Source organism: Suncus etruscus, chromosome 18, assembly GCF_024139225.1.
Source record: "Suncus etruscus isolate mSunEtr1 chromosome 18, mSunEtr1.pri.cur, whole genome shotgun sequence".
Classification (NCBI taxonomy): Eukaryota; Metazoa; Chordata; class Mammalia; order Eulipotyphla; family Soricidae; genus Suncus; species Suncus etruscus.
The window spans coordinates 191,006-202,753 of NC_064865.1; the positions used below are offsets into that span (position 1 = coordinate 191,006).

Here is an 11,748-nt window from a genome sequence, read left to right on the forward strand (position 1 = left end):
ACCACCAAACCTGAGACCAGAAAAAAACAAGTTGCTGGGAACTGGTTGGACTCAACCTTTGAGTTGCAAATATACTAGCCAGCGGGGATCTTAGCAGCTTTCTTTGGTACTGAAATTCTTTTGACTGCAGGAAAACTGAGGCCGAATTTCTGTAGTAGCAAGGGAGGCAAAGCCAAATAAATAAAAGGAAAGAGATATATAATGTCATAGCCATGTCAGAAATATAGCCAGTATTCCATGCAGGGGTAATGATTGACTTCCACTGACAGGCCTTCTGACTGAATTATTTCTTGGGGAAAATCAGGCACTTCACCAGGAAAGCCAATAGACACATCTGGAATGTGCTTCCCTTAGTAATGGAGACATGCATGCTGCATGCCTTGACACTCCCTCCCTCCTTCCCTCCCTCCCTTCTTTCCTTCTTCCCTCCCTCCCTTCCTCCCTCCCTTCCTTCCTTCCTCCCTCCCTTCCTTCCTTCCTTCCTTCCTCCCTCCCTTCCTCCCTTCCTCCCTCCCTTCCTCCCTTCCTCCCTTCCTCCCTCCCTTCCTCCCTTCTTTTCCTGCAGTCTGAAATATCTGGCACCACAACAAAGTATGGGTACTCTGGCCTACACAATGAGGTGTGTGCAAGCACTACAACTAAAGTGTGTGATCCATGGTGAGGACCACCACCACAAAAAAAGTAGAGTGGGAGAGGGAGGGCAAAGGGAAAGGGAATTTAAAAAAGGAGAAGAGATTATTTGTACTGTCCCCAGAGAAGAGGAAATAGGTTTGGAGAAACTTTCAGTGACTTGAGCTATTTTTATGTTCCTGCGTGTCTGTGACACAAAGTCAGAAGCCACCAATGATGACAGCAGCATCCATTCATATATTGTGAAGCAACTTTCTAGATTCTTTTGGTTCAAGTATTCCATGCGACAGCAGTCGTAGGAGCAAGCACAGTTGAAGGATGAGAAAGGCTGGGCTAGGAGCTCTGCTCTGGAGACTCTTCTTCCTCTCAGGTAAGGTGAAAAGAACAGGGTACATGGTCCAGGATCCTGGAGATGAATTCTCTGAGAAAGGTCTCCCTTTCACTTAATGTACCAGGAGATCTGGCCACTAGACCACAGTGTGGAAATAGTAGAGAACTCCCATAGGCTACGCGGGTGTTGACTGCCCAAGCCTGCCTGGTGTAGGAGGATAGATAATTCTCAGTGGGCCTGAGAATTGAGTCCATGTGTTGAGCAAGGGAGACAGGATGTTAGATAGGCAAAACCTTGGATGTGAAATTTCATTTTGTATATTGAAAATGTGAGTTGGACTCAAATAATTTTAAACTTTGAGGTTCTCTTCTTATATTTTATCATGACCACCTTGATGTTAATAGTCTATTAAAACCTCCAAGGCATGATTGTTGCTATTATTATGTTTTTTGTGCCATACCTGGCAGTGATCAAGGCTGACTCCTAAATCTGGGCTCAGGAATTAGTCCTGACAGGATGTTGGGGATAAAACCCATATTGGCCTGCATCTGAGACAAGCACCCTAACCACTGTCTCAGGATTAAATTTTCCCACTTTTAAATTTCAAGTTGTATTTTATTACTTCTGGAGATATAATGGGAACACACCAGAAAGTCCCTATGCACTTTGTTAAGACTTTTCTTTTTAACGTATTAGACCACCATGAGCTACAAAATTAAAAATTTGTTGACGGTTGAGTTTGGTACTACAATTTCCAAACCCATACTTCTATCAATATTCATTTTCTGCCATCAATTTCCCCAGTGACCCTCCTATGTTACCCTGCCACACTCAACCTGCATCTACGACAGACACTTTTCTTCTCTTTCTCTCTCCCCCACAACCCAGTTACTCTCTTTTAGGCACCATAGTTTGCAATTGTATTACTGAAGGGGTATCATGATTATTTTTTAATTCTTTAAATTTTTTTGTAGTTAAAGTACCATGTTTACCATAGTGTTAATATTTATGGTATTGATGTACAATTACTGCACCTCCACCACCACCAAGATACCTAAGAACCTCCATCATTGTTCTTATGTCACTTTTTACCCACCCACTTTCTTTCTTCTTTTCCTTCCTCCATTATTTGGTAATCTGTATTTTGTAATCTAAGGTCAAGATTTTTTTTTTGTGGTTTTTGGGTCACACCCAGCAGTGCTCAGGGGTTATTTCTGGCTCCAGGCTCAGAAATTGGTCCTGGCAGGCACAGGGGATCATATGGGGCACTGGGATTCGAATCGATGACCTCCTGCATGAAAGGCAAACACCTTACCTCCATGCTATCTCTCCGGCCCCAGGTCAAGATTTTTTTTTATTTTTAACTTAATTTAATTAATTAAATTTTTTTTTTTTTGGTTTTTGGGCCACACCTGGTGACACTCAGGGGTTACTCCTGGTTATGTGCTCAGAAATCACTCCTGGCTTGAGGAACCATATGGAACCCCAGGGATCAAACCCAGGTCAGATTGTCCAGGGTCAACCAAATGCAAAGCAAACACCCTACCACTTGCGCCACCACTCCAGCCTCCAACGTCAAGATTTTGTCATTGTTTGTTACTGTCTGTTCCCTTTATTTCTCTGTAGACCAAAGTGAGTAAGACCATCTGGTATTTCCTTTCCTTTAATTTATTTAACACAATTCCCTCCATTTCCACTCATATTGCAGTGGAATGAAAGGTTTCATCATAGCTTTGTAGTATTCCATTGTATATACAGCAAAGGCATGCTTCTTTTTTTATATACTAAATGTTTCTTTTCTTTTATTAGGTGTGGAGGCAGGACTGGCACAGGAATGGTGTAGGGCATAAGGAAAGTGCAAGAGAGTGTTGGGCACTTTGGGGGTGGTAAGGTGCAATAAATTTTGTTTTGTTTTTGAGACATACCCAGTTGTGGCCATGATTTATGCTTGGCTCTGTGCTCTGTGACTACTCCTGGCAGTGTTTGAATCACCATTGGCAGTGCTGGGGCTAGAATGCAGGTTAGCCATATGCAAGTCAAGTGCTGACCTATTTTCATCCTCCTGATCTATCTCTGCAGTCACTTTTTACGTCAATTCATAAATGCTAATGCTATTGTATCTTTGTTCTCTTAACTAAAATAACTTGAAGTATGGAAAACAACAAAATCAGCCATTTATAAAAATTAGCTTGCAGAGCCCTCTGTGGTCTATTAGAAAGACCTACCCACTTTGAAAAGATATGTTATCAAGGGTTGGCTTCCAAGGAACATTGAATCTTCTCTGGAGGTCTTGAAGACTTCTGCTTAAAAATGAGAGGTTGAACAACAGCAACAGAAAGAGATGATTTGAATTATTTACTCACAGACCTCCAAGTTGCAGCTGAATCTGAAGAAAAGTATGTGCTATTTGAGGGGCAGACCCTACAGGCAAGCTGTCCCTTCACCATCTGGAAGCATGCCAACAGTCGGATGGCTTTGCAGAGGCTGATAGAAGGAATGGAGCCCCGGACCCTGGCAATCACAGAGAAGCCATCAGGGGTGACCAGTAAAGTCCAGGAGGGAAGGTACTTCCTGGAAGCCATCTACAATGAAGCCATCCTGAATGTCCATGTGAGCAACCTGCGCGTGGAGGACACAGGGCTCTATCGGTGTGTGATCTTCCATCCCCTCAAGGAACCTTATGTTCTGACTCCCCTGATACGCTTAGAAGTGATCAAAGGTGAGTAACTAGGAGACATTTTGAAAGCTTGTAAGGGAAGGAGAAGTGGGGGGATCTGCAGAAATGGGGGATTCAGGACTTTGAACAGCCTTTCTCTCAGATTCTCCTTTCTCATTTGAGGTTCTTGAGTGAGTGACATTTGGTCCAGCAGAGAGAGCTCCTATGTACAGTTTTCCTTTGAGGTTGAGGCAAATTTGGGATTCTGTTGGAGGAACTGAAGTGCAGTGAAAGATGAGTTATAGGTTTGAAATAATTTAGTCCCATTATTCAGGACTCCGTAATGAAATCATTTCCTTAGGGCGGTCCCAGTGATCCACCCTCTCTCTCACTGTCTATCTGGGGTGAGAAAGAAATATTTCATAACTTTGGGGTTAGGAGTGATAGCACAGTGAGTAAGGTGTTTGCCTTGCATGTGCCAACCCGGGTTCAATCCTCAGCATCCCATATAATTCCCCAGAATCTGCCAGGTGTAATTTCTGAGTGTAGAGCCAGGAGTAAGCCCTGAGCGCATCGGCGTGATTCCCCCCAAAAGAGAAATATTTCACAATTTAATTGTGGGTGCCACCTGTCTGAGGGCCTTCTTTCAAATACACACTGTAATGCAATAAGGCTTGGTAGCACCTGAATTTTGCATTCCTGGCCAGCTTGTAGGTGATGCTAGTGCTGCTTGGTCCTGGCATTTGGGGAAGCAATGCTTCAGAGTTGATTCTTGTTTCAGATGAACAACTAGACAACCATGACCCTTTTCTTGTGTGTCTCCCTTATTTAGTGTCCATGACCTGAATAAAGGATCTGTGCCGTGCACAGTTCTGTAGCCACAGCAACTAATGCAGTGCCTGAGACCTAGTGGGGCCTTAGTAGATATTAATTAAATGAGTTAAGAAAGACAGACGAAGGGCCGGAGAGATGGCATGGAGGTAAGGCATTTGCCTCGCATGCAGATGGATGGTGGTTCGAATCCCGGCATCCCAGGTCCCCTGAGCCTGCCAGGAATGATTTCTGAGTGTGGAGCCAGGAGTAATCCCTGAGCGCTGGCAGGTGTGACCCAAAACCAACCAACCAACCAAACAAAAAACCAAAACACAAACAAGAAAAGAAAAGACATATGAAAGGAAGCTCCCAGCCCTCGGATAAGTCTAAATAAGACAAAACACATATGTTTCAAATTAATAAGAGAAACTAGTAAAGCATTCAATTAGGCAAAGGTGAGTGAAAATGTAGAAACTTACAAAAATTATCAGTGAGAACAAAGATTATTAGAGAATATGATGATAAAGTTCATGTTTGATGTTGACACCAAAAGCCTGAAATGTTCTTTCTTTCTTCATTTGTGTTTGTTCATTGTTTTGTATCTATTTTAGGTGGAACTCATACATTCTTTTTTTAAAATGTATTTTTATTTAAACACCATAGTTACAAGATTGTTCATAATACAGTTTCACAGATTAAGTTCTTCATGAGTTATAGTCATATAAGGCATAAAAACCTTCACCAGTGTGCACTTCCCACCACCTATGTCAACAGTCTCACTGTCCCTGATGCTTTTTTCCCTCCCACTTATTTCCTGCCTGCCTCTGGGGAAGGCATTCTTCTTCTCTCTCTCTCTTTCTCTCCTTTTTCTCTCTCACTCTTTTCTTTTGTGACATTGGGAACTTGCACTTATCAAAAGATTAGATAAAATTTAATTTTAAGATCAATTTTTTATAGAATAGAAAATTATTCTTCATGAATATTTCATCTTTCCTCAGCTACACTCACCCTACTAATCTATCTACTCATACTCATCCAGTTGTCTGTTCCATCCATCCATCCATCCATCCATCCATCCATCCATCCATCCATCCATTCATCCATCCATTGTGTTTTCTTGCAGATCCTTCAAGTACTTCTGCTCCAAATAAGGAGATTATTGAAAATGTGTCTCATAAATCCACTCTTTCTTCTACCATCTCCACACTCTCAGATAAGGATCTTGGGACTGTGACCCAACTCCCACCCACATCAACTGTTCGAATTTTCTCTCCTGGACTTGGAGTCACTCTTACAAATGTGACAGATGCTAGAAGGTATGTTTTATAGGCACCTGTGTCCCTAGTTTAGAATCAAACACTTTGATTACAGGTCCACATGTGGGAAGCAATGTGGGAAAAGGAAAAGGCAGCAGTCTTCTCAGTTTCTGCAATGCTGTAAGGGTCTATGGACATAAAGAGACAGCTACCTTCTTTTCAGGAGTGGCACTCCAGGGAGGCACAGGACAGGAAGACATCTTTGCTTAATTTTAATAAACTAGGACAGTTTTTCATAGTTTGTAGATGTAGGGTAGAAGTGCTCTAGGTCCTGGGTTCATATCCATCAGATTAATGGACTGTATGTCTTTGGATGAGTCAGGAACCCATCGAGGGAGTCCAAAACTGTCTTCAGTTTTCTTTTATCTACAGTAAAGGCCTAGAAAATCTGGCTGAAAGTGATCTAGACAAACTTATTCCCAAACTTATTTGACTTATTGTGTTTTCAAATAAGAAATTACTCAGAGCCCCCCATTGAAAATTTTCCTTCTTTTAGCAAACAAACAGAAATTTTCTGCCCCAAATTGTCTTCAAAGTTTCTACTGCCTCCCTGATTCATTCCAGCATCTCCTGGGGTTGGTATTATCTCCACTGGGAGACATATTCTTGCCAACCACTCCAAATAGCAACTGCACAGTAGGATTACCTACTAAGTTTGGGTGGTTTTTAGCATCATTCTATGTGCTCTTCTGACCAACAGAATCAATTTCTGAATGAGGGGAGGTGTCTCAGTATTTTTGTAAGATTTTAGGAGATTTTCCCACATGCATAGAAACTCTCTTTACAGTTTACAATTAATGTCATTTATTTTAGAATGCTTATTATTAAATATTAAATGAGAGTTTGGAAATGTAGTTTCACTAATCCATATATTTTTGGTTTTTACTGTTCTCATTTTACTAACCTGTCTTTCCCAAAACACCTTTTTCCTTCTAGTCTTCATGAATGCTTGTACATATTTTAACACAGAAGTAGTATTCTTAACTTTTTCTGGGTCAAAGCTATTCTTTGATGTTGATCATCAGTTTTAGTAATTATAATTCCCACAAATGTATAATTTCTATTCCTGGAATAGCCATAACTTATAAATAATTAACTATAAAATAATTACAATCATTGCCTATATTTTGGACATTATGAACATTTTTATTTATTATTATTTATTAGGAACATTTTTATTTATTATTTTTTAATTTTTTATTGAAGTCATTGTGATTTACAAAGTTCTTCATAGTTGGGTTTCAGACATATAATGTTTCAGGACCAGTCCCACCACCATTGTCAACCTCCTTTCACTAATGTTCCTGGAGTACATCTCATGTCACCAACCCTGTCCCCAGTCTGTCATCATAACAGGCCCATTTTAAGTTTGGATTGTCAAAGCTTGCATCTCACAATTTCATTGTTGTTGTCTCTGGATCGGATATTTAATTATGTCTTTTCTTACCATCACAAATGCACCTGAGAGCTCTTGACCCCGGTACCCCATCCTTTCATATTTGTGTTTCTTCTCCTCCACTCAATTTCTTTCTTGACAATCCACATTTAAATCATTGCATTTCTTCAAGCAAAGTTATTCTAAATACCACATATAAATGATATCATTTTGCATTTATCCTTCTTTTTCTGGCTTCCTTATTTTAACATAATATTTTCCAGTTCCATCCATGTTGCAGCAAGTCATGTGATTGCAACTCATTCCTTACAGCTATGTAGTATCCCATTGTGTGTGTATATACACCACATCTTCATGATCCACTCATCTAGGATATCTAGATTGATTGTGGGATATGTAGGCTGATTCCAACTCTTAGTTATTGTACTGAGTGCTGCAATGAATAGTTGTTGGAACAACTGGTTTTCATTCCATTCAGGATACTTCTTCTTTGCTGGTGCTTGTCACTCATTGGATAGAAGCACCTTTTGGATTGGTCCCTGACCCTACCTGTTCTCTACCCCAGGGGTGGTCTTTCACTTCTCTGGGTCTCAGTGAGAAACTGCTTTTGGTTTCTTTTCTACAGCTTTGTATTCTGGGAAATAATAGGAAAAATTAAAAACTAATATTTTAGTGCAGGGGCCTGGAATGATAGTATAGCAGGTAGGGCATTTGCCTTGCACACAGATGACCTAGGTTCAATCACAGCATAGAAAGGTTTTAGATGTAATGAGTTGAGAGGAATAGTGTAGACACTGTGGACATTAATAGTTTTTATCAAGTGAACAGTCATCCAGACCCAAGGAAAAAAGACATGACTACATGAAAGCATGATTCCAATGAAGAAGCTGCTTTTGAGAATGAGAGTTTCCAGGGTGTGTGCATATTTAGCTTCCATTCCAAAGGGAATCTAAAACTTATAATGAACTTTATGGATGGATATATATATATATATATATATATATATATAATTTTTTTGTAATGTAAAAGCCAGTTAAGGAAATTGTGTCACATATCCTCAATCACTGCACAGCCAAAACACTATGCTAGATGTGAATACAATCTTAACATCCTTTCCCAATCATAAGGTATATTGAAATACTCTATAAATGGTAAGTTCCATAAATCAAAGAAAATTGGATACAAAAGTGATTAAAATGGGGCTGGAGAGATAGCATGGAGGTAAGGCATTTACCTTTCATGCAGAAGGTCATCGGTTCGAATCCCGGCGTCCCATGTGGCCCCTGGTGCCTGCCAGGAGCAATTTCTGAGCCTGGAGCCAGGAAAAAACCCCTGAGCACTGCCGGGTGTGACCCTCCCCAAAAAAAAAGTGATTAAAATGAGGCACTTTAAAACACTTCCACTGGCCTTCAAGTGGTGCTCCCTGTTCAATAATCCTGGTGAAAAACACCAGCAAAAATATTCATTCTGGGCTGGAGAGATAGCATGAAGGTATGGCATTTGCCTGACATGTAGAAGGACAGTGGTTCGAATCCCGGCATCCTATATGTTCCCCCGAGTCTGCCAGGGGCAATTTCTGAGCGTAGAACCAGGAGAAGCCCCTTAGCGCTGCCGGTGTGACCCCCCCCCCCACCAAAAACAAAGATCCTAAATAGAATGAAAATTGGGCATTCCAACAAATAGCAGTGTACATACATCCTTTTGAATCAGTGCTTTTCTGTCCTGGAGATAGATACCCAAAATTGAGATTGCTGTGTCATATGGCAGATTGATTCTTAGTTTACTGAGAACCCTCCATATTGTTTTTCATAGGGGTTGAACCAGGCAGAATTTCCATAGCAGTGGATGAGAGTTTCTTTCTCACCACATCCCCACCAACACAAATTGTTCCCAATATTTTTAGTGGTTGCCATTTTCACTGGTTTTTGGGTTACACCTGGCAGTGCTCTGGGGTTACTCCTGGCTCTATTCTCAGAAATTGCTCCTGGCAGGCTCAGGGGACCATATGGGATGTCAGGATTTGAAGGCAAGTGCCTTACTTCTGTTCTATCTCTCCGGCCCCAGAAATATATTTTTTGATGATATTAACTCTGAGGTGAAAATGTTCATGGAGGTGTTCTTTTCTTTTTCGTTTGTTTGCTTATTTTTTTGCAACATCTCAACTTGCTCAAGAGTAATCTTGGTTCTATATTCAGTATTCATTCCTGGTGTTGCTTGGTGGCCCATAGGAGGTGTTAAGTATTGAAATGCAAGACGAGCCCTGTAACCTCTGATCATCAGCTTTGTGTCCTTTAAAGTAACCATTGAATCAAAAGTTTCACAAGATAATTTGAACATTAACATTGCTTTCTATAAACATTGCCAAAGCATATTTCAAAGATTGTGAACAACTTACAACGAAATGAAAAATGCACAGACCACTCTATAATGATCTTTCAAAAAACATCCCTGCCAGAGGGACATGCACTAGTCCTTATTTTCATTTCCCCATAACTACAGATTAAGAGGTCTCTGCAGATAGTGGCATAGTCTATTTTTCCTTGTGTTGTTTCATAAGCACTACATAGTAGGTGTTCATTTCAATCTCTGGACTAAATGAAATGGGTCACAGTGAGAGGCAGTCCTCTTCAGAGCAGGTCCCTTTTGCTATTAACTGTGTCCAGTAACCAAATGAACCAGTCAGAGTCCAGCCTGGACATTAGAAACTACTGAGATGTTTGACAAAGAAGTGACTTGTACGGAAGCTCTGAGAGTCAATCATGGGATGTGTGTTGAAGTATATCAGGAAGCCCTCTGTCACCCTGACTTTGGGTTAGTTCCACAGAAGCAAACTGTAGGAAATGTCTTTTTGAGACTATTCTAAGAGGTGATCCCAGGAAAAAATCCTTAGATTAGGGAACTCAGAGCAGGAAGGAAGAATGAGCAAGAATGGCTTAGCAAGTTGAGTTTGCAGGGAGACTTCCCTCACAACTGCAGAGGTTCCAGGTTCCTGTGGGACACTGGAGTTAATATTATAGTATGGGGGCTGGAGTGGTGACACAAGCGGTAAGATGTCTGCTTTGCCCGAACTAGCCTAAGATGAACCACGGTTCAATTCCCTGGTGTCCCATATGTTCCCCCAAGCCAGGAGCGATTTCCGAGTGCATAGTCAGGAGTAATCCCTGAGCATCACCTGGTGTGGCCCAAAAACCAAAAAATAAAAAATAAAAAAATAAAAAAATAAAAAATAATAAATAAAAATCACAGTTTGGAGGGCAGTTTTTAAAGTCCTCAATTTTAAAGTCCTCTACTGTGGACCCTGGAATGGATTTATTAATAGCCTGGGAAATGGAAGTGTGCTGGATTCCAGGAGCTCCATGCATGGAATTGGCAAATGGCTGGGATCAGGTAGGGCACTGGTAGCAGAGACTTGGAGGATGTGGAGTTAGTGAAGCTCAAAGTTGGGACCATCCAACCTGAGCACAATTATAAGGTCAGGAGGAGGCTGGAAAGGAGCTGACTTCTGGGCCTTGGACTTGACCCCTTGGACTATTGTTCAAAATTTCTGGATATACAAAACTAAAGACTGGAGGTGAATTTCAATGCAAAATGTCTGCAGCTTTCTACTATCAGGACATTGGGTTTTTAGTGTTGGGTATACAGATGCTTGGTCTGATTCCCCAATTTTCTGAAAAATGTCCAGAATCTCTTATGTAAATCTTTAGTTTTTCTTGGGGGGAGAGGTTATATCACATATAGGAAAGAAGACCCTTTCTTCAGTTCGCTATCCAGATACCACACTGCAATTTATTGAAACAAAGTGGCCTCACCTCCTAGTCCACCAATTTCTTTAGCTGTCAGTTCTTACAAAACTATCCATCTGTCATATAGGCTGAATGTGCACTAATGAATTTCCCTGTCAAATGAGTCTAAAAGGCCAATTTCTTCCTTTTTCGTAAACTTTTCATATAAAGCTATACGTCTTTATCCAGAACTTTTGAACCAGACAGGTTTTGGACTCTTTATACTTATAGACAAGGAAATCAAAGCCAAGGTGGCAAACAACTCTTTAAGGAGGCCAGTACTGAGATGAGAACCTGGGGGTTCTTGTTCCCCGTTGTCTTTTTAGGGGAGATGTTGCCCAGGCCCTTTCTCTTGATGCTTCCTCTGAACACAGCCCTTCTGTTCTCTAGCAAGTTTAACTTTCTTATCAGTTGCTTTACAATCTGTGTCAACTAACACGCACAAAGCTAGCAGAAGGGTGGTAATGGATGGTTGCATCATTAAATCTCCCTTCTGTTCCCTAGGGTCTCAATGGTCAACATTATCCTTCCTGTTGTATATGGACTCCTGAGCAAGATCCTGGTCTTCACTGCTTTATGGATTGTCACGCAGAGATCATTTGCTATCTAGCCCTTTGTGACTAACCTCTGAGCTCCATTCACATTCATCTGGTAGAGAACAAGCTTGCAGGCATAGGGGCAGGCAACAATGGCACGAAGCTAAATAACACAGTCTATTTCTATGACATTCCTGGCCCAGTGACTGCCCTTGTTTTATAAATATTCTTGGGAATGTACACTTCTATCTCCTAAGAGAAAGGGCACTCTTTCAAGCATATCCTGGT

The 11,748-nt window shown here is 41.0% G+C and overlaps 1 protein-coding gene across 1 annotated transcript; it reads left to right on the forward strand.

Moving 5' to 3' along the window:
* The first annotated feature begins 921 nt into the window (after positions 1-921).
* On the forward strand, positions 922-11,534 carry TREM1 (triggering receptor expressed on myeloid cells 1). Its single transcript, XM_049765201.1, has 4 exons — positions 922-1,000; positions 3,327-3,680; positions 5,554-5,746; positions 11,429-11,534. Exons 1-4 carry the CDS (start codon positions 949-951, stop codon positions 11,532-11,534), a joined length of 705 nt encoding a protein of 234 aa, XP_049621158.1. The 5' UTR covers positions 922-948.
* The last annotated feature ends 214 nt before the right edge of the window (positions 11,535-11,748 follow it).